This window comes from Synchiropus splendidus, chromosome 5, assembly GCF_027744825.2.
Source record: "Synchiropus splendidus isolate RoL2022-P1 chromosome 5, RoL_Sspl_1.0, whole genome shotgun sequence".
Classification (NCBI taxonomy): Eukaryota; Metazoa; Chordata; class Actinopteri; order Syngnathiformes; family Callionymidae; genus Synchiropus; species Synchiropus splendidus.
Genome location: NC_071338.1, coordinates 27655549 through 27680857, shown reverse-complemented (window position 1 = coordinate 27680857; position 25309 = coordinate 27655549). Strand labels below are relative to the sequence as shown.

The following is a 25309-nucleotide window of genomic DNA, read 5'->3' as shown; positions in this document are numbered from 1 at the left end:
TTTGAAGAACACACCATCCACCAGGGTCATGTGATGATATAACATATATCTCTACCTAATTTGAACCGACTGATCTGTGGTTCATTTCCTGTTGTCTTCGACAGCACACTAACTTTCACTGACCCATTTTCAATCACCTGTTGAGTTGACAGAGAGTGCAGAATGCATTTACCACATCAAAAGCAAAACTATCTAGTAGTTTACAGTAGCTGAAGGCCAGACTTCCCCAAGCCTTCGACAAGTTTCCTGCGATAGTCCAGTGGCTTAGCTTTTTACCAGAAGGACAGACACCCTAGTGTGAAGACTCATTCTGCTACAAGCTTTGTCATCTGGTCAGCCCCAAAAGTTACCGACCAAAGGTCAGAGTAAAACTAGCACTGCCACTAAACAAGAGCTTAGCCTTTTAGCTCAGCTCTTTCTTTACCACAGCAGACCAATGCCATGACAACGATGCACCAGGCTCTTCCCTCCCTCCATCCCTTACTCACACAGGAGACAAAACCACAGCTAAACAATTTCATGATTTGAAGGATGGCTGAAGCTGTAAAGAGTCGCACATATGGACAGATAGAAAAGGGGTGAGAGTTAGCCTCGATTTCAGGCCCAGTTCACATGTCAGCGCCACAATAGATTGCATCAGCTTCTTCACACCAATGCAGTTCAATAAGTTGCATGGAGATAACTTCTTTCGTCACTTCCCTCCAGTTATAAGGAAGTTGATAGAAGAACACTTGTGTAAGTGTTAGGTAAGAGAATATCACCAGTTCTGTGCAGCTGGACTCTTAAAACTAACTTTTTGATTCTCGCTATTAACGTGCCAAAACTTCAAGATGCTCCATCAACACCAGCCTCAACAGTAGCTCTGTTGCTCAGTGACTTCATCTTCGACCAACTGAAGAGCTACAAGAGCAAAGATAATGTGGTCAACATTAGAAAAGCATTTCTTGTTCCTCACATAACATTCACTCATTTTGTTTATCTAGATTCAGTTCCCAAACATCTCAGCGACGAGGCCAGCAGACAAGTTAAATAAACAAACTCACCTGCAAGTTCTGTGAGAAGACTAGTGGCAATCTTGGTTTCAAAGTGGAACATTATCGATGCAAAATCATCTTCATTTCATCTCACCTACTTTTTTTTGTCATGGTTCTTCACACTGGAAACGTCACATTTGGCAAAGCTACTCTATTTATTCTTGAATCTGTATCGCCACTGAGCATCATCCAAAAGATTCACAATTCAATGCACACTGACAAGGAAACACATTAAACTACAATTATTAACTAATAAATTAAATAAGAAGGATTAAAGTATGTAAAATTGTAATTTCATGAAAGCAAACACATGAACACAAATATAACAAACACTAGTTTCATATGAAATCAATGTAAATTCCTCCACAGAAATGTCTGTAGATGTACTTCAGAGTTAGTCTCTGCAACTAGTTTCTATCTGAGGTGCAGTTTATGTTGATATTTAAGCCAAATGATCCATATTCTCATATTTCTAGCCTCTTTCCTTCAGATATCAATCCAGGGTCTGTGTGAGGATTAGAGCAATCCATCTTGAATCACTCTCCGTTGGTGTAACAAGCTGCTTTCACAAATCCCTTTACAACCAATAGCGATGCTTAACCTCACATGATGCAGGCCGCCTGCACAAAGAGGCGTGTTATTGTGATTCGCTGTATCGTGGACAACAAATCCTCAAGGAAGCTAGTTTTTCATGTCCCAAAGTCAGATTGATTAATCCAAGCTTCATTCAAAGACAGTGGGAGAGAGAAGGAGAACTGATATTTTTATACTATTTACTTCAGTCAGAGGTGGCGTGACAACTGACAGCTCACATGTTGGATCCAAAATCAGCAAAACATGAATGATGGAAGACTTGCAGACTGCAGGGACGAGCTGACACAATTAAACCTAAAAATAAAGCAGGACACAGTCACTGCATTGTTGTCCACAGCAAGACCTTGACAACATGTGAGCCATCTTCTTCTGTGTTTGTGAGAAGCTAGAGAGTGATACAGCACCACTTGAAGGACCGGAATGAGCACTACATTTCATTTTCAAGTCATGTGCCTCCCTGGTCACCACCTGGACTAACCGATTTTCTGTGGGGAAACCCAGACCTCTACTGTTATAAGTCTTGGAAAGTCACAATTCACTTTTGGATGATAATGAGGATTACTCCTACAAACGGAGGCTATTGGTCAATGGTTGAAGGGTGAGAATTTCTGTCTAATTCAGCAAAATTACCAATGCAAAAGACCCATTTCAAGGGAACCAGTATGACGAAGAATTGGGAACTATACAGGTCTTAACGGTACGAGATTTAGGGTGTCCCGCTGAAAAAAACAGGGCGTCCGATTCTTCTTGTTACTCAGTTTAGGACATCCCTAGGCCTGTGTTGCACTCTTGTGCAGGTTTTGTAAAACAGTGAATTTGTTGGAAGCTCCATGACGACAGGTAAACTTCCTGCTTCATCTACAAAATCTGCTACTGAAGATAAGGTAAAATCTCTCAACATGTTAAAGGAAGGAACAGAGTAGGGATGGTTTATGAGAGCATGAAGAGTCTCAGTCGATGTGTGTGTGCTATTCAGACACACTGGCTTCACTGGATGCAGTTGTTTTTGCGCTCTGGGTCATCGGTTTGACTGCTTCACTGGAGAAAGTCATGAATTTACTGATGTTTTTAATGGCAGGTCTATCAATATGGAGGGATCCAGCCAAAGAAAGCTTGAGGCCAGACAGAGGAAGGGTGTGACAGCCAGGAGCCCAGCAGACAAACATAAATTACAGACACAACATGGCCAGGTGAGCTCGGTGCAGCTCCATGTCTTCTTCTATGAGTCAACTTTACCGCTCATCGTGCAACACTCGCAGCTTTGCAGAGGATCATGTGAGCGGCTTCCTTCTCCACAGATCTCTCTCAGATACTTGGAATTCTTGGTACTGAAGCAGGAGCCAAAGTTTTCCTGGTACTTAAAGCTCTGCCACAGAATAGCAAAACAAAAGCAGCTTTAATCACTCGTATGTGGAAACTAAGCAGAGGGAGCAGCCTGGGCAGAGGCCCAACACCGGAGCTGGGCAACTGAACAGACTGAGAACTGTCAAGTGGCCGCGCGATCGGAGGGATTCAAATAGATGTTTGGTGGGTCTCTGACACTCGCACGCAAACACTCACCGAAACAAACAAATTATAATGAGCATCAGCTGGTCCTCATGTGGCGTGACTTTTGAAAGGCAACGATCCCAATTGCTAACATACTCAAACTAAAAAAGAATGAAGGATATTAAGTGGAAACTTGTGCTCGTGGTAAACACCACTGGCTGGCTCCACTGCCTCGGAGGTGATGGTGGATGAAAGTGAGAACAGGTGGAAATGTAGCCAACTTAAAAGCGTTTCCCGAAGCAATGAAGGCTAGAATTTCAAGTTTGCTGAAGTTTGGTCTGTCGCAGCCGACAGATGCTGATCGATTGGCACTTCCTGAAAACAGTTACTCACCGGCCCCGAGGCGCCGCCGCCGCCGCTGCTGCTGCTGCTGCTGGCCCGGACCTTAGCAACAAGTGAAGCCGAACTCTGTCGAAGATCCTTAACAACCGCTCTGAATCGAATACGTTTCCTTCTTTCGTCTCCTCGGAGCCATTAGTGAACGTGGGCAGTCGGAGACTGAGCGCAGGAGCGGCTCCTCCCCGCGGGGATCCTCTCCACACCCAACGGGTGCGCGACACCACTCGCACACGCAGCGAAACTTCGGCCACATCGCGTTAAATAACGCGCTCTATACGTTGATAAAGCGATCCAACACGGCCGAACTCCTGTGAAGGGGTTACACCTTCAAGTTCGTAAAGTAGTGCCGATATGTTTGGAGTGGTTTCACCGTATCAACTGAATGAACGTAACCTTGCATTAATCGTGGGTCCAGTTCGTGGTAAAAGAGGTGACTGGCCGTCAGAACCCCGAAGTCCTGGAACCATTCAGTGTGTGAAGGCCTTGGCTCCACCGCGAGCCTCTATTGGATGAACTTCTGACCTGACTTCCACCATAAGGTCCCTCTTCGTGAGATCTTGACGTCAGCTTTGGCAGGTTTGAGAATAAAATGGCTGGAGACAAACAGCCGCTCGAGTTGCTTTTACAGTAATATTACTAGTTGTACGTTGGTGAATTAGTTCAGTAAAGGCTGTGGTAAATGTCCCTCTTCTGCTTCACCAATTAAAATAGAAACTAACAACAAAATAAGCCTCACATGCGTTCCTATATTTCCAGGGAGCTTCTGGTGTTTTCTAGTTTGTAAATGTCAATAATTCATCATGAAAGATCGTAACATGAGAAGCTAAGATCTGCACAAATATTGTATCTTCTTGGACTTTATTTTTTAGCCTTCAGCTCAACAAATCCTGAGCAGCTGTGGCACGAACACTTCAAAGTTGTTTCCTTTCACCAGCCCCATCCATTATCCACTCACCTTATGCTATTTTTAAACACTGAGCAGCACAGAATCTTTCTCTTTACATGTTAATCTGTGCGTTCCCTCCTCCACATGCCCTTAGTTGAAGTGTGATGGGCTCCTTGACCCTGCTGCTTCGGAGTTGCAAGTAACCCTCTAAATAATGTTGGGACAGCTGAAACGTCTGTGTGGTTTAGGACAAAGACAAAAATGGGGAGTTGATGTAACCTGACACAACCATCAGAGCGCCTCGACCTTTCAATAGCTCGTGTGATAAGAAAGGGAGTGCTTGTACTTTCCTAAACGCCTCATGAATCAGGGATATTTTTTTGTATCACCATTGCAGATGCAAGGCATCAATTTGAATGAGAAATATATATTAAAAAAACTACATACAAAGGCATCCTGACTTTTTTTGTCACCAAATCATATCAAGTCTAGAAACAATCTAGTGTAGTAAAACATTTAATTCTGTACAGCAGCAGTCACATAGATTTGTCCAGAAAGTTGTTTGTCTTGAGTGACTCATCTCCTACAGGAACTGCTCCAGTGATTGCCTCTCTGGTTTCCCACTGGCGACTGCATCCACAATCTAACTGCTTATTTAGCTTCATTGTTCTTTGTCATTGGCACATCCTGTTTTGGCTGCTCCGAAGTGGTTGGTGCTGGCTCAAAGAATGGTCTGTAGATGTACAATCCACCAGTAATGCCCACCACCGTGGCTACCAGCAGCTGTGCGAAGGGCATCCTGTGACGGATCATCGTCTTCTGCTGTTTCTCCGCTCAACGCCAGTGAGGATCTGGGACGACAGAGTATGTAGTTACGGCACAATACATGGCTCAGGGACAGCACATGTGCTCAGGTGTTTAGGAGACAAAGTCAGAGAGGCTAGATGGAGATGGTTTGGACATGTACAGAGGAGAGAGAGCCAGTACACTGGTAGGAAGATGTTGAGGTTAGAACTGCCAGGCAGAAGGTGGAGAGGAAGGTCAAAGAGGAGAGTTATGGAGGTGCTGAAGGAGGACATGAGGTTCGTAGGTTTGAGAGAAGAGTAAGCAGAGGACAGGGTGAGATGGAGCAAGATGATCCGCAGTGGCCACCCCTGAAGGGAGAAGCCAAAAGAATAAGAAGATTTTGATCAAAGTTCAAGGAAACTTTGTCCTTTCAAAGAAACTACGACAAAGTTATTATTTTGAAACTCCGAAACGGATCTCACGAACACTGAACGCACTTGACAATCTGTAGCAAGTTGAATAATGCTGTTAGACTTGACGATTTGTAAGTTCCAACGCAGCTTGAACCCTCACCTTTGCACAGTCTGGAAACATCAACAGTAGTCACCAAACTGAGAGACGGAGCATGAACACGAGCGTTGGGGCAACGAATAAAAGCAAAAAGCCCAAGGAGACAGGTAGCTGCTAACAGGCGACCACTCTTCTTCTGCTGCTGCACTCAGAGCTGTAGAAGGCACAACATCGCCACCTGCTGGACCATAGCAAAATTGCACACATTACTACATAAAATCAAGATCATTTGGCACACGCAAATGGCCTTGAAAAACGAATCGTGTCAAAATAACACTGATGTTATATCCACCCCGAGATGCAACGAAATACACATACACAATAAACTTGAACGACTACTATTGTTTTCTTTTGAAACGGCCAACCGGAAGTCATTTAAAAGGCGGAGCGTTCGGTGTCAGGAAGTAAATACAAACTAGTTGAGCGGAAGGCAAGTTACTTTAATTTGGTTTTTACTGTATTATTCAAGATCTTTCAACAACCATTCAGTACGCGACGTCCAATCGTCTCATTTGAACTACATTGTATCACCTCTCGGAGATTGAATCTTGGTGCCGCTGACAGGTGGAATCATGGATGACGCCATGATCTGATGGAGACGGTCCGACAGCGTCTGTGGTTCGGGCGCAAAAACGAAGTGGTGAAATTGAGACGGAGGAAATCTCAACTGTATGTGAAAGATGACGAGTGTCCTCTCAGCAACGGTGAGCTTCTGGATCCCGCCCCCCAACACAGTGAACATTGTCACTTGTTAAACAATAACGTCAACTCTTTTCTTGGTGTTTTGCGACTGTGTTTGTGCTTAACACCTCCGCAGGTGAGCTGAGAGTTGCAGTGTTCTGCGTCACATTCCGACTGATCAACTGTTTCCTGGTTCAGACCAGCTTTGTTCCTGATGAGTACTGGCAGTCCTTGGAGGTCTCCCATCACATGGTCTTCAAATATCCTTCTGTGATCGTTGACTTTTATTTTGGATCTGTCCTCCATGAGAAGTGAGAACTAGTGATGTGTTCATCACCTTAACAGAGTAACTTATGGGTACCTGACGTGGGAGTGGAGGGAGGGAATCCGAGGATTCACATATCCTCTCTTCTTCGCTCTCATATACAAAACACTGCACTGGATCAACTGCGACACAGTCTGGCTCCTGGTAGAGATTGGACCCCACCAAGATTCTAATAATCTACAGACCCACTAACTTCCTTTGGTCTCTCACGGTTCCAGATTTGGGCTCCACGAGTCGTCCAATCTCTGCTGGCTGCACTAGCTGATGTGAAGTTCTTCCTCCTTGTTCGCACGCTGGAAGATGGCGATGTTGCAAAATGGACGGTAAAGAATATTATTGAGATGAAACAGTCATTGATGCCGTTTTGAGTGAACGATCTCAAAAGAACCAGGTGTTCGAAACATATTTAATAATTGTTCATAGTATTTGCCAAAATGGCTTCATGGTATTCGTCATGTATGAACTTGAAGATCAGCGTTAAGTTCAAAGGTCAAATGGAGTAACAATAGAGGTTTCACACACAAGTTGTTGTAGGGTAATATGAACCTCATGGTCGGTTTAAGGCGCATGGGTACTGACAATGCCAAATAGTAATTTAAAAAAGAGGCTCCAAGCGCAATAGTGGTCGACAAACGGAACTTCTTTCCTGCTTGATGCGTGCAGTTCTTCTGCCACCTCTGCTCGTGGTTCTCCTGGTACTGTTGCACCAGGACTCTCACCAACAGCATGGAGACCACCATCACCTGCCTGGCTCTCTTCTACTTCCCCCTGGGCAGATCCAAAACCCACAGCAGGTCTTTGCTCCTCAGCTGTTGCTGTCATGTTGCGTCCATCTGACGTCGGTGCCATGTTTCTGTCCAGTAAAACATATCTGAGTCTGGTGGCGTTGGCCGTCGTGATTCGCCCGACAGCGTTGATCGTCTGGATCCCTCTTCTGCTTCACCATTTCTGGCAGGAGGATCACAAAGTCAAGCTCATCACACACGAATACATCCCCATAGGGTTTGTGTCTGCATGCTCTGTTGAAGTTAAAAAACATGTAGTACATGGGCAACTCTTTACTTGACATTGATATTTGTGTATTTAATTGCTATGGCTTTGCTGGTGTGTTTAGGTCGGTCGCCGTCGTCATTTCCACACTGATCGACTGTGTCTTCTACAAAAAGGTAAAAGCTTTGGCTCCAGTGAGTCAGAAAGACTCGTAACTTGTTTTTTCTCAGTGGACGTTCGTACAGCTCAATTTCATGAAGTTCAACATCTTCTACGGAGTAGCAGACTTCTATGGCTCGCACCCCTGGCACTGGTACCTGACCCAAGGGTTTGTGGTGGTGGTCGGACCGCACCTCCCCTTCTTTCTGCACGGATGTTCCCTTGCCTTCCGGAAGTACAAAGTCCTGCTGGTTGCCATCGTCTGGACACTTCTCATATACAGGTAGGAGGAGAAGCGAATGAAACTGTCTCAGAGAACAACATCAAGGATGTTGTTCTCTGAGACAGAAGCTTCCTCTCACCCGACTGTCTTCTCTCCCGGCTTTAGCTTGTTGCCTCACAAAGAGTTCCGCTTCATCTACCCGCTGCTGCCGTTCTGCATGATCTTCTGTGGTAAGCTCTCGAGTCATAACTCACCTCTGCTTCAGATCAGCTTGACTGTTGTGTGTCTGCACGGCAGGCGTCTCAGTGGCACATATGAAGAAGTGGCGGCGGCCTGCAGCTGCAGCTCTTCTGGTGACAAACCTGTTGGCTGCTCTGTACACCGGCCTTGTGCACCAGCGAGGAACTCTGGACGTCATGGGTCACCTGCAGACGCTCTGTGACTCCAGGGGCGTCGTCACTCAGGCAGATGTTCTCTTCCTCATGCCATGTCACTCCACACCTTTCTACAGGTACACAGGTGCATGCTGGGAACTTCCTATCACCTGTCTGATAAGATTTGCTGGTGGAATGAAGATCCTGCTTCTCATTCGGACACCTGCATTGAATTGTTGTAAAGCTTGAAATTCAAAACAATTCACTCCATCTTAACCTGACAGAAATGTCTTCTGCCACAAAAAAAACAAAAACAACAACAAAAACAAAAAAACGGTGCATTGTAAACAGAAAAACTCCAAGTAGACAAATGTATTTCAATAAATCTGTCAGGGTAGGTTGACAAATGGGCAAATTTCTAGGTTAACTTCAATTTATCAACGTTAATTTACCTTTTTGCTATGATTACTTCCAGTGCACTGCTGGTCGCGTGTCCAGCTCTGATTTTAAAACGGGCACCTGGCCCCTTCTTCGCATTTCCTGTGTGAGTTTTTGAAGCTCTGTTATACTGTTGAACACATTATATTTATACAGAGCTATAAAATATGTATATAAATATGATGTCAGAATCTGGGGAAATTGCTTTTTGTTACAACCACAACTCCTGCTCAAAATAAAAGAAATGAAGAAGAAACACAGAGAGAGTGAGTAACATGGACTGTTACTCAAACAAACATGTAAGATAAAAAGGAAAATAAAGACATAATATATACTACTAAGCGCAAATAAAAAGGACGATCTCAACAGTATTTACAGTACATTCCCATATAAAAATAAAGACATAATGTATACTAGTAAGCGTGAGGTAAAAAAGAACCATCTAGACAGTATTAACAGTGTATTCACATAAGGAGGTTATTGCACTGAAGGAGTTACTGCACATAAGTCCCGGGACACTAGCTGACACTCAGAGGGAGGAGTTGCACAGTTCGATGGCCACATCGTGACGCTGTATGGTGCATCATGGTGTAATCAGTCTGGTGCTGAAAGAACTCTGTTGCTTAATCATGACATTATGGAGTGGGTTGGACACACAGAGCTGGATGTCCTTTACTTTGTGAAGCACTGTCCTCACTGACACCTCAGTCAGTGAGTCCAGCCTCACTCCCACATCGTCTGCGGACCAGTTTGTTCAGTCTGTTAGCGTCAGCGTGCTGCCCAAACATACCACAGCATAGAGGTTAGCACTGGCCACCACAGACTCATAGAACATTCGGAGCATGGTCCTGCAGACATTGAAGGACCTCAGCCACTTTAAAAAAATAAAGGCGGCTCTGGCGCTTTCTGTAGCATCAGTGTTCTTCTCCCAGTTGAGTTTGTTATCTATGATAACCCCAAGATATTTGTCGTCCTCCACTGTCAACACTGAATGACAACTGGGGTCACAGGTACCTCGGTCTTCCTCATGTCCACAACCAGTTCTATAGTTGATATACCATTGGGTAAAACTATCACAGTGTCTTTGCTGACTCAGTTCACGCATCAAAAGCCAATAATCTGCATTTGCCATGAAGGGGTGTGGACGAGTCTGAGGTGCACACTGCTGGGTGACCAGGGGTCAACGTGGGCATGCAGCCTTATTTGAACATTCTGTGGTGGAAACCCCTCACACACTCTCCTCCTTGCAGCCACATCCACTGTCCACTCAAGATGAGGTTCCTGCAGTGCCCCCCAAATCTGGGCGAGGATGGCTACGAGGACGAGGCAGAGACCTTCTACACGGAGCCGCTTCACTGGCTCAGGACTTCATTCCCTGACAAGTATTCCGTGCCGACACACCTGGTTCTCTTTGACGTTTTAGAAAAGGTGAGCACGCTTGTAGCTAGGAAGAACCTACAGAGGTCACATGACAGATATGTTTGCTCCGACTGTGCGCCTTTACTTCATAATAACACTGATATGGGCGTAGAAGAAGAGTAAGGGGTGAGCAGTAGGGTTCAACTGTCGGCAGTACTGGATGAATGGCTGCTTCCCAAAGAGGCTAGAAGTCAGAATGTGATGCCTAAATGACCGTTTTGTCTGTTGCAGGACATTTCTACGTTTCTGGAGGACAACAACTTTGTGAAGACGGCAGAGATATTTCACACTCACTTCCCAGAGGGAAGGGTCGGAGGAAACGTCTTTATTTACAAAAGGCACTGACACAACTGGAACTATGCAGCTTTTATAAAACATTAAAACTTGATGCCAAGCAGTTTGTCCAGTGTTTGACCCACGAACACGTCACGCAAAAACCAAGTTTCTGAAGTGAACCAAATTGCAACACTTTTTGAAGCAAGGAGGAATGTATCGCATGGACAAAACTATATCAGCTACAATCATAAACACGTTGAAGAAAAGCTCCAAGTTGGCCTCAAGACAATATTAATAAAGTGAACAATAAAAATTCCAGAACAGCAGCCTTAAATTAAACAGGAGTGACATCATCATCATAGGACGAAAACAAAAATATATCATCTCCTTAATATTTACAAATGTCTTTTTGTACTGTGACGTCACTTGTAGCGAAGTGTCACCTCTTCCTCAGCTCCACCGAGAGGGTAGGTCATGTGATGCTGCTCAACATTCTCAAGGAGCCTTGCACGCTTGACTGCATTCATCAAAAGGTGCTGAAATATAGTGTGTTGGCACAGACCAGGTTGACTCTCTATTGAATCTCTATTTGAAGTTAGAAGAGCGAGGGTAATGTTGTTGTTAAGCAACTGTGTGGATAGACTTCAAACCTTAGCTCAATATGATTTTAAATGTGTCACTCGAGCAGGGGTTCAAATACCAGGAGCAAGTTTCCCCTTGATGCCAAGTCGGAGTGCACTGGTGCACCCAAATGATTGAGATATGAATAACCCCAAAATCACCTTTAAAAAAAAAACAAGTAAAAGAGTCTCTTAAAATTTACCCCAAATTTTGGTGCGCAAGATTTCAGATGCTGATAAATGGTGGCATCTGGTGGCCAAGCTACGGTCGAGAATCTGGCGTCCATTTTTTCATGTTTTGCAGACGCCCAGACGCCCCCCTAGCTAAAAGCCTGCCCCAAAACATTCTTAAATCTCACCACAATATTCGAAGCCTGGTCAGTATTCCATTCACTTGCAGGTTGCACACCTCAACGCATTTTTGCTGCTGGGTGCACCAGTGCACACCATCTCTGTGAAGTATTTTGGCTCCTGCTGAGTGGTACTTGCAACAACTGGACCTGCACTCACCAGGTCAAATGAGGTTGACGTACAAGTCGAGGTCCTCGAACTGGTTGCTGTCGAAGCCGTTCATATGAGCGAGGCGGCTCTTCACCCTGCTGATGAATTCTCGGAAGGGCATCTGGTCGTGGATGAAGAACCCGTTTCTGAAGAACTTGCTGACGAACATCTTGAGCTCAGTCCAGTTGTGGGAGAGGCCGACGTGCCGCAGGTAATTTTGCAGCAGCAGGTTGAACTCCTCCGCTCGAACTGGGGTCGAGGCGCCGAAACCCCGGAAGGGATCGAACGTGTCGCTCGGTTTCCGAGTGTTGTGGTAGTTGGGCCAAGGGCAGAACACACCGTCGGGCTTTTTGCAGTTCCTGTTGTAGAAACCTCTGACGATGGAATCCTTGAATCTCCGCAGATTCGCTTTCACCGCCTCCTTTGCTTTCTCGTAGGTCTTCTTCAGCTTTTCGCCCATGCCCTCACTTTTCTCCCACTCGGAGTCCGTGTCGCCCTTTTCTCTGGCCGTGGCCTCCACATAGAGGCGCTCCCACATGTCGGACCGCTGCTGCTCGAAGTTCAGTTTCTTCTCCACCGCCGCCAGTTGAGACCTCAGCTCCTGTGATTCGTTCTCCTTTTCCATCTTCTTGGTTTTCAGTCCAACTATCTTTTGCTTCAGCACATCTCTGACCCTCTCCACAGAGAGCAGCTTGCTCCTCAGGGTCTGGACCTCAGCAAGTAACTCCTCTCTCCATGCATCCCAGCTCCTCCTGCTCTGCTCCTGCCTCACCTGCCGTAATTTCAGCCTCTTGTTTTCTGACTGCAGTCGGCTGACCACATCCTTCATGGGTGAATGCTGGATCTTCAAGTGCAGGCTTTTCAGCTCCTGCTGCATGGCGGACAGGGACGCCCGCTGCTGCTCCAACAAAATGTTGGTCCTCTCCTGGCTTTCCCTTTTCATAAGGGCGTCATCCAGGGCCACCTTTTTGGCCTGAAGAGGGAGAAAGAAACACGTCTGTTGAGGACGAAGACAGTCTGGGTGTGGATTAAATTCCTTAATCCTAATTCTTAACCCTCAGCCTAAAAAACAAAAGCTCGACGTGCCGTCCCAATTCCCTGGAACAAGTCTGTGTTGCAGATGTGTTAGCAGACCTGCTACTTCCTGTAGTTGTCCTCCCATTTAAACAGCGTGTTTTGTAGTCTGCATTTTGGTTTGGTTTGATACACAAATATCAGGCTTGCTGTTATCATCAGTCTGATCTGCACCACAGTTCGTCTTGTCTCTTCATTTTTTCTCATCTTCTTCTTATTTTTTTAGAACTCAGTTCATGGCAGATTGGTAGGTAGTTTTTTTTCCAAACACCGTGTGAGAGGATTCAGTAGAAAAACAAAGCATTTTTGATCACTTATTTTTATTATTGGCCCTGCAGTTTTGACTGTGCCTGGACTCAAGCGTTACACCGTTAAGTCAACTTGGGTTCAGAAATTGGGTTTAGAAACTGACGCACCACACTCGGTGGTGGTGGATCCAGAGTTTAGGTTCAGCTGAGGCATCACTATCCTGGTCGGATGTGCCACAGACTTGGAAGAGCTGGTGGTTATTTTACTTAGGACTTTGCTTCTCAGATCAGCACACTTTTGTTAATACATTACTCACTACTGGCTACTCACTGTACATGTCAATCTACTCACAGAAAGTAAGATAAAATGTTTGTTAAATCCTAAAGAACAGATGTGGAAAACAATTTAGTGTTGAAATAATAACATAACTTCAAGGACAGTGTTGGAACCAAATCCAAAACCGACAGTTGTGCTTGTTCCATTCCTCTCCAGAAACAAAATGATAGTAAATGTATAAGTAACTAATAGTAGATGTAGAAGTAGTAGAAGTCAGGACATTCCAAATGACAGATGTGCGGTGTCTGTGGTGCTGCTACAGGAAAAAACAAAACACATCTATCACAGGGAAAGGTAATGACAGCAGGTTGAACCACCTCTTCTGGCAGTCCACAGCCAAGGGCCACATTCACTTATTGGAGTATTGGATGTGGTTGAGGGTCTCTCATTCCCTCAAGAAAAGGTCCTCTGAAAAGTATTCTTGAGCTCATGCTCTTCCTCTGCGACAGGAACAAGTCGACAGGAAAAAGTCAACAGGACATTTGCCAGAGCACAACTTTGTTCCACCAGAAACAGTGTCTCATTTGGCTCTTGATTCTTTAGCAGGCTTCTGCAGGATGGCTTTCCCTGCTACATCACACAAAGCTTTCATGAGAGCGGCGTGCGACCAGCTCAGTTCAGCTCATCAGACGCACACATCCCAGCACTTTTAAACATGGTGTACCTGCAGAGCCTGAAAATCCTGGTTCTCCTTGTGCACTTTCAGAAGCACCTTTACCAGCAGTGAAAACACTCTCTGGTCGTCCAGTTGCTGAAGGTCTCGGAATGTCATCTGAGGAGACAAAGAGAACGTTATCTTCACTTCACTAAACCGGCTTTTTTTTTTGGCGCTGACTCTAGAAAGATGTTATTGTCTTTTTATAAGAAAATATTTACTGTATTTTTTTCAATCACTCACATGGGTTTGAAGCAGCTCCCAGATCTCCTGCAGCTTGTCCAGTTCCAGTCCACTAGCTTTCGCCGGATTCTCCTGAAGCTTTACGTTTCCAGCCAAGAAAGGAGCTACAGAAGCAGAGAGCTAGATATTTACTTGGGCCCAGCACTGAAGAGACACACAAACCAATGGCGATAGATAGTGACACTAGTCATTGTAGTAGTCCCTCAAAAATACCCATAAAAAGTGTCAAACGTTTTTGGCATCCCATAATATCCTGACTATAAGATGCTACTTTTTTCTCATGCATTTATAATGATGAGGCAAACGAATAGACTTTCACAGTCGAACTAGCTTCATGCCCCCAATGAAATCATAGGCGCTTTACTGGCATTGAAGTGCTTAATGCCCGGTCAGTAGAGGGCGCCAGATCTTTGCCATTCACACAGTCACGGTCAAGTGACGCCTGGCACCGCACACTGCCAAAATGGTGCAGTAAAATCCCTCTAGAAAAGAGCCTGTGCATTTTGTTGTAATGTGTTATGTCTATTTTGCAGTTATAGCGCCCCCTGGCGCAAACCCCAGCAGCCACCACCCTCGCTCATTTATAAAGAGGAACACAGAAACGGACCTTTCTACGTTGTAAACTGTACCACACTAGATCCAACAGAAACCCCTCTTCAGGTTCACATGCTGTCCACACTTACCGAGGACGCAGTAGACGGTCATGCCAACAACAACCAGAAGAATGGGCAGCAGGCGTGAGTTGGTGAGGCTGAGCTCATTCAGGTCTGCAGCAGCAGCAGGCGCGAGCGAGCCGTCTTCGTCCGTCTCCTCCTCTCTGCCGATCGTGCTGGCCGTGTTTCTCCTGGTCCTCCGTCGACGCAGAACACTGGTGGAACTTTTCTCTGCCTGCTCTTCACTGCTGCTGGTGTGTGCGACTGTAGACGGCTCCACTGGAGCACAGACACACGCCACGCTTGTCATGACTTTGTTTACACAGACAGATTCACATTAACTTTTCAAGGCACGACAAACTGGTCCTTCAGGAATTACGTCGCAACATTACAAGCTCTACCAGGTTATCTTTGGCTTGGCACGGAAGACAGAAATGTAAATTGTTAAACAGCAGAGCATTGCAGCTATGATGGAGGATACCTGTCTTTGGGAGTGTGAAGGCATACTGGCTGCTACAAGCTGCCCCAAAATAGTCATTGTCGTCCTCTGCGTTCCTGCTCTCCTTCAGGCCGTCCAGGGACACGATGTCGGAGTGGTCGCTGAAGGACAGCAGCTCTGCATCAGCAGGCTCGGGAGTCCCAACCAGCTGGAGAAACGTTTCACAATGACTCTTCCTTTCTTCATGTCTTTCATGTCTCCTCTCACCTCTGAGGCGCCCAGAGTCTCCAGTATGGTTCTGTCCTCCACAGTTTCATCGAGTGAGCCATCTGAAGTTTAAAACACCAGGTGTGACTTCATTGTTCAGGAGCTGCTTCTCAGAAGCTACACTCACGGACGTGACGCTTACCGTTCATCACGCCGTCTTCCTGTTGTACTTCCTCATGTTCTGGTGCAGTTTCAATATCTGAGCCCTGAAAATACATAGAGGGGATGATCATTGAGGACACAGTGGAGAGTAGTCAACATCAACACATGCAGGAACACAGCAGTGTTCAGACATAAAACGTGAGAAGAGTGTAAGGTATTAGCTGGTATTTACACTGACACACTCTACCTTATTGCTTATTATGGTCCAGCCAAATGAAGAGTCTGTGTCACTTTGTTGCGTCGACATGTTTGTGGGTCATCAGACGAACTCTGATCTGGGAAAGAAGAAACAAGTTCCAAGCATATGAAGACAATCCACCAGAGTCTTATCAAAAGTAAATATCCCCGTGGGTTTTAGCGCCAGAATGAAACTGACCTCATTTTTTTCTCATTGTTTGTGTAGCAAATAAAGCACCACAACTCTTTTTCTCACAAAGACTGAGTGCGGCCTGAAGAATAACATGACAAAACCATCTTGCTTCATCCATTGGTTCTCTATTTAGCGCTGCGATTAAAATAAAATGTATTGTGACAGCACTAGACTACACTTTTCTTTAAAACTGAACCATAAAAGAGAGGTGAAATGTGCTTACAATATTACAAACTAAGGATTCATCAAGCAAAAGAAACACAAATGACATACAGAAATACTTTTAAATGTGTAAAACATTACAGGCTGATTTTCAACATCAACCTTGTCTTTCGAACAAAGCACCTTTGACGAGGTGATGCCTCGGAAGAGACCAAACGAAAGTGCGCGTCAACGCTCCGGTGTCCGTCTGCTCGCTGATTCGTCAAGACAGCGCCGGGAACCACACTTAAATAGCACCATGTCGGGCTGCCTTGGTGTCATCACAAGAACAAAAGGCACCTAAGGTTATCACGACTTACGTACGGTGTTCACGTCGGGCGATGGTCCAGCTGCTCGCCACCAACTTCAGCAATGTTGCACTATACGTTACACAGGTTGTCGGTTGGCAACAAGATGGGAATTGTAGTTTTTACAACCAGGCTCATGCGGCGTTACGAAAACCCCGGTCGACACTTTGCAACTACATTACCCATGAACCTCCACGGTGGATAAGCAACTCATTCCGGGCGGAGTTGAAGGCGGAAGTCAGAGAAACATAAACAAGGGTGTGAAACGGAATTATTACTTACAAGGAGAGTTTGGTCTCATGAAAGTAAGTCATGTGCAATGAATACGGATATTTAGAACTAGCGGCAGAGAGTCAGACGTCACGTATATGGTTGTATATCTTCCGGTGTTTACCACGGAGCACGTGTCGTCTGTGTTTTTGTTGTGCGTACTTCCGGTGCAATTTAAATATTCTTCAGGTATTTACTAAAAAACGTCAACATGAATAGTAATTTATATTATGAATAATGATGCAATTGTTAAAAATATATGTATTTGTATTTTCTGTGGCATATTAAATTAACCGAAATGACTTTGATCGTATAAAGCCACGTAACTTCCTGTGCATTCACTCAAGATTTCTGGAAAAAAAAAAAGCGAGGCAAACTGAGTATTTTTTTTTATTATTTGAATGGAGAATCAGACTTAATAATAATTAGCCAGTCTTACAATTCTCTCTTTATACATTTTTGGCAAAAAAAAACGTTGATTTTGTCTGAAAAAAAAGATCAACAACATAAAACATGTCAATTACAAAAGTTACATTCAATCATTAACACGTGGACGTGGCCTTCTCCTTGGTGAGGGGCAGCTTCGGGTTCCCCTGAGTTCAAATGTGATAGTGACCCTCCATGCCACCTCCCTTCAGCAGCTGACCACACTAATACAAACACAACACATTATTGCTGAAGAATGTGTTCAAGCATGTGGACTCTATTTTTTAAATCCCTTTAAATTCACATATTTCGACTGTTTGAAGCCTTTCGGGAGATAAAGTGTTGTTTAAAAAATGGTATAAGCTCTTTCTGCTCTTTATGTTTTAAGCTACCAGTGTGTACTTGCTGGTCTGCACAATTAATTTTATCTCCTGAGAGGCCGCAGAGAAACACATTTGTTTTCATGAAATTCATTCAAAACATGTTGTCAAAAAGCTCATAAAATCGCAATAAACTCACGAAACAAAACAAAACAAAAAGTATCAGAACATGGACAACACATATAGGAAGTTTCAGAACTGATTACATGCCAATATGCAACGGTGACCTTCATTCCTAAAAAGAAAATCTTTGGTTTCCATTGTTTGCTTTAAAACAAATTGCTGATTGTGTCGTTCCAAATTCTCCCATGATTGACTCCTCATCCGCATCCTCTGATTAGAAACAGCCAGGCTGAACCCACTGTGCTCCCACTGAATGTTTGGAGACTGAAAACCAAGATCAACAGTTCACCCATTCATTTGAATCTGTGGGAGCAAACGTGTCCACACAGCTGCACTGCTGCAACACAGACTTTGAAACGTCATAATAAACTGTATATAACTCTCATTAATTTCACCTAAAATGTACACAAGTCTGCTCGCAGCAGTTTTGGAGGAGCTCCCCGACTGGATTATTTGGTTTGTGTGCATCATCTCATTGTCACTCTGTCTCTTGAAGTTGCCGCCAGACCGCGACGGCACGTTCTCCAGAGTTTGAACCCACAGCTCTCTGCACTCTGCTGAGGGTCAAGGTCACTTATGTGCAAGGCTTCGTTCTAGGAGCTCGACTCATCTCCAAGGCCACGTTTTCATCTTTGGTCTAATGTTTGATTACAATTCCCCAGTAACCTTCTTCCAGAGATTAGTTGAGAGACCGATGTAGCAAACAATTGTTTGTCAGTCACCACTGCACATTGGCTGCTATTAGGAAACTACTCTGCAGACAAGTGCTACTCTTCTTCTACTCTAGAGAAAAACAAACAAAACTACGTAAATGCACTACAATGTGTACTCAGTAGTACAAATCGTCTAACAAAAATATAGAGTTTCTACTTTTGTTCATTCAATTCTTCACTTTCAACTCTGATTCATCACTTCTAGCATCATTCTTCATGTGTTGCGACCCTGCGTGGGTCCAACTGTAAAGCTTTTCTGTACCGAAATAGTCACCGCAAGCACTTCAGGTGAGCGACTCTTCACAAAACAAGAGGACAGACGTGATAGGACCTGAGAGGACGCCGCCAGGGCGGCACACGCAATACATTCATTGTAGGACACACACACACACACACACACACATACAGTTTAGTACTGAGATACCCTGTCAGCTCGCCATGAAACACCACATGGCGTTTTAAATGTACTAAACGTTGTTCCCTGAGTTTAGGAAAACAAGAATAAAATAATCTGGAGGTAGTATCATATGGAAAAGCAAGGGCAGCTGCCTCTTCATTTCAGCCAACAAAGCAGTGGAAGAAGTGAAGAGCTTTAACTGCCGCGCCCTCACCATCCAGCAAATCACAACACAAAGGAAATGGGGCGACCCTCGGAGACGGCCGCCAGGAAGTAGAATCGGTTATGTCAGTGAAACATAACGTAGGTATAAGTGGTTCTTAAATACGCAGCAGAGGTAGATAAACAGCAAAAAGGACTTCCCTTTTCGCTCCAGTGATAAAACTCTTAAATAACATCAGAAGTGTCACCTTCATGACAATCTGTTCAACATTCACGGTGGGTGAGATTTCATTCAAACACACACACACACACACTCACACACACACACACACACACACACACACGAGGACAGCAGCGAAGGAACGCGACGCTGCCAACGCTGATCGACTTCCTGTTTTGGAAAAATGACACCTCAGAAGCGTCGCTTCTGTTTCTCCCATTCACACACCACATTAGTACATAGTATTTGAGGAAAGCCGCTTCTGAATACTGTTTAGTGGTAAAGCTCACGCGCACGCACACACACACACACTCAATGTGAAAAGGCAGGCTGTGATCTGTGCTGCTCATCTTGACAGCTACAGTCCTTCTCCAGCGACTCCACACACTCAGTCTTTTCTCTCTGTTCGCCCGACAGGTCGGCAGCACTGCTGCTGCACTCGGAGCCTCCACTGTCCTCAGTGGTGAGAGACGGCAGGCGGCTGTTGGGACTGGACAGCAGGATGGTCATCTCTGTCTCGTCGTGCGAGTAGCGCCCGGAGTCGCCTGTGGCGTGGCTGCCTTCGCTATTGGACGAGCCCTCGGAGTCGCCCAGGTGTCCCAGCAGAGCCTGCAGCGTGGCAGGATGCTCCGAAGCGTTGGACAGGTCTTCCTCGAAGGACAACACGGTGGAGTGCGGTTGGAAGGGGCTGATGCCATGGCTGGAGTTCTGCAGATGCAGCAGGAAACCAGTTGAATGTAAACATGCTTTGAAGGAGACCAAGGCCGACATTTATGATCGCTCATACCTGTGTTGCTTTCCTGTCCTTCTTCTCATCTCTGCTGAAGGAAAACCATCTCTTCTTCTTCTCCACAGGTTGAACAGGACCTAAAGAATTTATGATGAGATTCGTTCCACCCTACAGGAGAAACAAGGGATTGAAAGGTGAGAACAGGACTGAACAAAACTCTGGTCACTGGACTCACTGAACTATTGAAAAAAAGCACCTTTGCGTCAATGAAATGGTTCTGCTCCATCATTGGTACCGACACGTCACTGCTCTCCGCCTGTCCCTCTGCACTAGCTGCTGAGGCAGACGGGTTCATTCCTTCCCTGTAGAGCTTAACAGCAGAAGATTTCCTGCAAGAGGAGGAAACAGGAAATGAACATTCAACAGTCGACCAAGGAACACAGTGCGATGGACCGGGTAAGTACCTGTTCTTTCCTCTGCAGACGATGATGAACGCGCAGATGATGATGCAGATGAGCGCGATGCAGACGCCCACTGTGATTCCTGTCATCGACCTTTGGTCCAAGTGGTAAAATCCGTCGGAGAACCCTGTGAAATACTTCGGTTAAACCTTGCTACTAGAATACTGAACGAGAGCATCACAGTACTACGAGAGCGCAGATGGTGAAATGAACACGCTCTCTCTCCAGATATGAGCCTGATGTACACACTTAACATGTCATTTTTCATCAAGACTCAGCAACTGATGATGCTACAGCTACATGTTCAAAGCACAACAGACTACCACATTTACCTCGAAGAAAGTTACAACCCACCTCCACCCTGGCTTTTTCTGATAGCTGTAATTTCACACAAACGCTCTGCAGAAACAACATGTCCCAGTTTATCTAAGGAAACTACTGTATAAGAGGAAACAAGTTTTAAATCGACCGAACTCGACCAAATATGTGATGGAAAGTCGCTAATTTGCCGAGCTCAGATCACGTCTTGCTCAAACTGCAGAGCAAGGGTGGGCAATTAAATTTCCTAAGGAAGAAAATGTTGTGTTTTCTTTAATCTAAACCATATTCAATTTAAATATTGTGTCTCAATGTGCCTTCAAAATCTACTTTCAATTCTGATGTATTTTAGGGAGAAGAAATACTCCTAAAATAGTCAACAGAAAAGACAAATAAATAAATAAATAAAACAAGGAAGTTATGTTTCAGTTGCATCATAATAAACAAAAAAACAATGCACAAGATAAAAACGTCAGAAACATTCTGGCGTAATCCGTTTTATAGTTATAGGGCACATAAATACAGTCAAAGGGCCGCATTTGGCCCCCAGGCTGCACTTTGCCCATGACTGCTGTAAAGACTGATTGTACCTCCATTTAATCTAAACCAAGAGGATAAAGCCTGTGTGATGTTGTATTGAGTGTCAGTGCTGAAGGTCCTACTGAATCCCATTCACTAGGACCTTCTCAATATTTCACACTTGTTGTCCTCAGCCAGCATCTTCCTTTTTAACACTTAATATTTTAACAACAACAGGGATCACAGTGGCACAGATTGGAAACAAAGATGGCCACTAACCATTCGCCGACCCTGAGAATCCCCGAGGATTGTGACCGGACGACTGATCGGAGCGCAGCTCCACCATTGGTGAGAACGGACCGTCGCCCATGCTGTTGGAGGCCGAGACTTTGACCACGTAGAACTGGTGGGGCTTGAGGTGTTCTAGCAGAGCCATGGTGATGCTCCCTGAAGAGAGAGTTTCCAGAGTCACACTCACAATTAAACAAATGATGAAGGCATTATAGATATATTGTGCTCATATCTGTTCATCTTTTCACCACAGCAGGGGGTCAAGCTCAAGTCTCTTGAATAAAAGGTGAATTCAAGCTGCATTGCTGAATATGCTCCATCTTGACAAGGGAGATCTAACAAGTGTGTCAGGCTTGATGTTCATTAGCAGTAGGAATGTAGCTACATGCGGTAAGAGGTTTTTGTGTTACACAGGTCAGAAGGAAGGTAAATCAATGACTCTGTTTTAATCACATTAACCGTCAATCTCCTCTTTTATCAGTGAGACAAACAGAGAGCTCCAGTCAGGAACAAAGCAGCCAGCGCTCCCACCACCCAGCCAAATGAGTTACTGATTTCCAATGGCTCCTTTGTTTTGGTCATCAAGTTCCGTCTCCTTCCTCCCAGACGTACCTTCTCTCTGCAGCACCTGCCACTCTCCGGCAATCCAGGCGTTCCTGGAGGCGTACAGGATGGTGTAATGTGTGACCGCCAGGTTGGCCTCATCTGGAGGCTTCCACGACACCAGAGCCGTGTCCTGCTCGATCAGAGTCACTTTCACGTTGGACGGGGGCAGCGTTGGAGCTGGACGACAGACAGGTCACATTTACACTTTCAGAAAACAGTCCTGGAGAAATTACTTTATATTCCTCACTCACCTTCAGGAAAGGTGCTCTGATAGGCCACGGGACTCCAGGGGCTCGACAGCTGATTGATATGAAGACGAATGGCAAACTCATATTTGGTGTTGGGCTCTAGATCCTGAACCAGGATGCTCTGCTTGTTCCTGTACATTAGAAATACATTACAACTGTTAATGATTCACAGAGACAATTCTGATGCACAGAAGATAAGACACCGCTTCTCCATGTCTACATCTGAGGTCTGTTGATCCATGGCATCTTTATAAAACCTGTGTGCTGAAATGACCTTTTACATATTTGGCTGCTGATTTGAGCAGGTGCAGGATGATGTTGCGACGATGGAAGTTCAAGATGTGAACACAGGAATTTTGCTTTACAGGAAGGATGGATCAAACTTGGTGAGATAAACAACCTCTTGCAGGAATTACAACTCACAGCTAGCTTTTTGAAGCGAATCTCCATATTATAACAAAGCTCAATATGAAACTACAGGTGTTGTCCAATAGGTGGCGACATAGATCTTTGTTTACAGACGTCAGGAGCGTCTCAGCATCATCTGCTGCTGAAGCGTCATTTGACACAAATTAAGCGAAGCGGAACTAATCAATATTTTCCGACGATCACAAGACGAGGAAACAGCCAATGAGGACAGCAGCGTGTAGAACGTGAGAACTCAGCAAAAATAGATCAATTCCATTGTTGTCCAAGTTTCGTCACTTTGACTAAAATGTGGCTGGTTGTTTCCCTTAAGTTGAATCCTTACGTCTGCAGGTAGACCACAAGGGAGGCGTTCTGCAGGCCGACCGGATTGCAGCGGACGGTGTAGTTCACCGCGTGACTGGAGGTGAAGGCTGGCCGACCCCAGTACAGGAACACAGAAGTGGAGCTGTTTGTCTTGGCGTACACATTGTGTGGCGGTGGTGGAGGAGGAACCAGCCGATCTCGAACAGCTGAGGAACATCAGGAGATTAGTTTGTGAGGTTACACTACACTATTTAAGGTGAAGATAAATGTGAAACTCACAGACACATCCTGGGGTGCTGATAGTCTGGTCTGCCTGGTAGCCGTCTCCCAAAAAGTTATAAGCCAGAAGCTTCACATGGTACTTCTTTCGTGGGTCTTTGGTAAAGAAACAGAAAAACACATAAATAATATGAGCGAGACTCAGACACAGTTCCACTTTTCAAGAGCAGCAAAGTGGTGGTTGTCAGGATGGAGACATAACTAACGCATTGGTCATAGTTTTAGAGGCCGATAGTATAACAAGTATTCCACTTATATTTCTTGTGAAATTGTCTTATCTGTGTCAAACATCGACTGTGACATCTCATTTAGTTGCTCAGATAACTCTTTACAGACACTTCTAAAGATGAAAAAACTCAATGAACTGAATGATTAAATTAAAGTACCATGTGATGACAGAGGTTTATTTGGGGTCCTTTAATATCCAAAGCCACTGAAGCAGATGTGGTTGCTCCTCCTACTGAGGAGCAGGGGTGAGCGGACTGTGTGGGTGTAGGGTCAGTGATGGAGGTAAGGACGGTGACAGATGCTCAGCGCTCGAGACCTTTGGTCAGTTTGTGCTGGAGTGAGAGGGCAGCAGCACAGAGCACCTCCACTATCCATCACCCTTGACACCGTCTTTTAACTGCAAATGAGAAGAGACCTCACTGCGGCCACTGGGAGGCCGCCTGGTCAGTGTGGTCACTTCTATTCACACACAGAATCTCAGGGTTAAATCGACCAGTCAAATCCCCTCGGAGGTCAACAGGAGTTGGACTGCCCCCAGACCAACAAGCTATTTGGCTAAATGAGCGACGCCTGGAGAGCTAAAATATTATAGTCGTATGAATTCATAACAACTTAAAAACTCCATAGCAACAACTATAACAGTACTAATAAACAAGTATTGCAACACATTCCCAAGATCCCACTTAGTGACCCCCATTGTGAACATAAACCTAGACTATCTCAAAGTTTCACTGAAGTCAGACAAAAACACTAATTTAATACTAGTTGATACAGATGCTAGTATAGTTGCATTTTACCACACTGAAAACATATTTAACTCCTTGAAAGAAAGACAAATTTGTTTCCATGGAAATAAGGAATTTGAGGGGAGTGTTCACCCCCCACACAGCCCTCAGGAGTTTCACTGAAGCCAAACCAGGGCCAGCAGGTCAGGTCGAGATAAAACTCTCAAAGAATCCGAGGTCATGGGTTTAAGAAAATGAGTTGAGCCGATAGTGCTCCGCAGAAAATATGAAATTCACCCAGAGGGTCAGTAATGGCCATATAGATTGATAGAAGAGCATGACCACATCTAAACCTGTTTTAATACTAGCACAGTGACAACATTGTTCACCTAGTGATGAAAAGCTTCAGCTGACTTTGTCATGCCTCAGTGTTCCACCTCTAAACATATAGCATGCACCTCTGCACACGCCTGCTGCACAATGGGCCAGCTGTAATTATGCGAGAGAGGATCTCTAACGGGGGGAAGCTCTGACATCTGGGGCATGACCTTTGACATGGAATCCGGGCAGGCTAAAACCCCGCAAAAATAGGGGATGTGGATCTCAATCTTAGGGGAGAGGAAGTGAGTGAAAGAAGAGAGAAACAAGATGAAAGGACACTCTGGTGTTCAGAGAAGAGCGTGTTGGTTTAGTAGTAGCAAAAAGCCTAGTTACAGTTACATTCTCATCTAAACAGCTATGTTGATCACCCACAAAAATCT

The 25309-nt window shown here is 45.0% G+C and overlaps 5 protein-coding genes and 1 long non-coding RNA gene across 23 annotated transcripts in view; 2 read left to right on the top strand and 4 right to left on the bottom strand.

Annotated features, from left to right (window-relative positions):
* rab27a (RAB27A, member RAS oncogene family) overlaps positions 1-3715 on the bottom strand; it is an 8597-nt gene extending 4882 nt beyond the window's left edge. The window contains exon 1 of the mRNA XM_053864511.1: positions 3510-3715. The gene's annotated coding sequence lies outside the window, so the exon portion shown is untranslated. The remainder of the gene's footprint in view (positions 1-3509) is intronic.
* pigb (phosphatidylinositol glycan anchor biosynthesis, class B) lies at positions 3052-10756 on the top strand. Of its 4 annotated transcripts, none has more exons than XM_053864508.1 (13): positions 3052-3155; positions 6322-6461; positions 6575-6698; positions 6790-6907; positions 6982-7086; positions 7427-7557; positions 7625-7765; positions 7878-7929; positions 7984-8195; positions 8301-8365; positions 8433-8646; positions 10198-10375; positions 10598-10756. In XM_053864508.1, exons 2-13 carry the CDS (start codon positions 6350-6352, stop codon positions 10709-10711), a joined length of 1566 nt encoding a protein of 521 aa, XP_053720483.1. In that variant the 5' UTR covers positions 3052-3155; positions 6322-6349; the 3' UTR covers positions 10712-10756. The 4 variants fall into 4 exon arrangements, with proteins under 4 accessions (XP_053720483.1, XP_053720484.1, XP_053720481.1 ...); XM_053864509.1 differs by lacking the exon at positions 3052-3155 and adding an exon at positions 5846-5864; XM_053864506.1 differs by lacking the exon at positions 3052-3155 and adding an exon at positions 6141-6187.
* On the bottom strand, positions 4915-5905 carry LOC128758508 (protein PIGBOS1). Its single transcript, XM_053864512.1, has 2 exons — positions 5761-5905; positions 4915-5252 (listed from the first exon to the last, which is right to left on the bottom strand). Exon 2 carries the CDS (start codon positions 5212-5214, stop codon positions 5053-5055), a length of 162 nt encoding a protein of 53 aa, XP_053720487.1. The 5' UTR covers positions 5215-5252; positions 5761-5905; the 3' UTR covers positions 4915-5052.
* Positions 10677-17129, bottom strand: ccpg1 (cell cycle progression 1). 8 transcript variants are annotated; one of them, XM_053864503.1, is made up of 9 exons: positions 17003-17129; positions 16029-16116; positions 15822-15885; positions 15680-15741; positions 15455-15620; positions 15004-15252; positions 14321-14424; positions 14087-14194; positions 10677-12736 (listed from the first exon to the last, which is right to left on the bottom strand). In XM_053864503.1, the coding sequence occupies exons 2-9, from the start codon at positions 16086-16088 to the stop codon at positions 11777-11779; spliced, it is 1773 nt and encodes a 590-aa protein (XP_053720478.1). In that variant the 5' UTR covers positions 16089-16116; positions 17003-17129; the 3' UTR covers positions 10677-11776. The 8 variants fall into 8 exon arrangements, with proteins under 8 accessions (XP_053720478.1, XP_053720473.1, XP_053720474.1 ...); XM_053864498.1 differs by lacking the exon at positions 17003-17129 and adding an exon at positions 16737-16891; XM_053864499.1 differs by lacking the exon at positions 17003-17129 and adding an exon at positions 16733-16823.
* The window catches only part of LOC128758509 (uncharacterized), a 16678-nt gene continuing 8130 nt past the window's right edge, over positions 16762-25309 (top strand). For 4 of the 8 annotated variants that reach the window (XR_008414502.1, XR_008414499.1, XR_008414500.1 and 1 more), the window contains exons 1-6: positions 16762-17025; positions 19829-20148; positions 20267-20335; positions 20475-20597; positions 21677-23237; positions 23344-23572. This is a non-coding gene — a long non-coding RNA (uncharacterized LOC128758509). The remainder of the gene's footprint in view (positions 17026-19828; positions 20149-20266; positions 20336-20474; positions 20598-21676; positions 23238-23343; positions 23573-25309) is intronic. The other 4 variants (XR_008414504.1, XR_008414501.1, XR_008414505.1 and 1 more) reach the window with 4 other exon arrangements.
* The window catches only part of prtga (protogenin homolog a (Gallus gallus)), a 24549-nt gene continuing 16627 nt past the window's right edge, over positions 17388-25309 (bottom strand). The window contains exons 11-19 of the mRNA XM_053864496.1: positions 23596-23691; positions 23336-23522; positions 22588-22715; positions 22343-22513; positions 21719-21886; positions 20606-20729; positions 20398-20530; positions 20199-20309; positions 17388-20119 (exon numbers count right to left, since the gene is read on the bottom strand). Coding sequence (XP_053720471.1) covers positions 19724-20119; positions 20199-20309; positions 20398-20530; positions 20606-20729; positions 21719-21886; positions 22343-22513; positions 22588-22715; positions 23336-23522; positions 23596-23691 — 1514 coding nt within the window. The 3' untranslated portion in view covers positions 17388-19723. The remainder of the gene's footprint in view (positions 20120-20198; positions 20310-20397; positions 20531-20605; positions 20730-21718; positions 21887-22342; positions 22514-22587; positions 22716-23335; positions 23523-23595; positions 23692-25309) is intronic.

Coding starts and splice junctions, on each gene's coding strand:
- LOC128758508 (XM_053864512.1), bottom strand. CDS start 5,214: ATGATCCGTCACAGGATGCCCTTCGCACAGCTGCTGGTAGCCACGGTG.
- pigb (XM_053864508.1), top strand. CDS start 6,350: ATGGAGACGGTCCGACAGCGTCTGTGGTTCGGGCGCAAAAACGAAGTG. Junction 8,366..8,432: donor GTTCTGCATGATCTTCTGTG/GTAAGCTCTCGA, acceptor TCTGCACGGCAG/GCGTCTCAGTGGCACATATG. Junction 10,376..10,597: donor TCTTTGACGTTTTAGAAAAG/GTGAGCACGCTT, acceptor TGTCTGTTGCAG/GACATTTCTACGTTTCTGGA.
- ccpg1 (XM_053864503.1), bottom strand. CDS start 16,088: ATGTCGACGCAACAAAGTGACACAGACTCTTCATTTGGCTGGACCATA. Junction 14,425..15,003: donor GACCGTCTACTGCGTCCTCG/GTAAGTGTGGAC, acceptor CTGCTTCTGTAG/CTCCTTTCTTGGCTGGAAAC. Junction 12,737..14,086: donor AGGATTTTCAGGCTCTGCAG/GTACACCATGTT, acceptor CTCCCTCTTCAG/GCCAAAAAGGTGGCCCTGGA.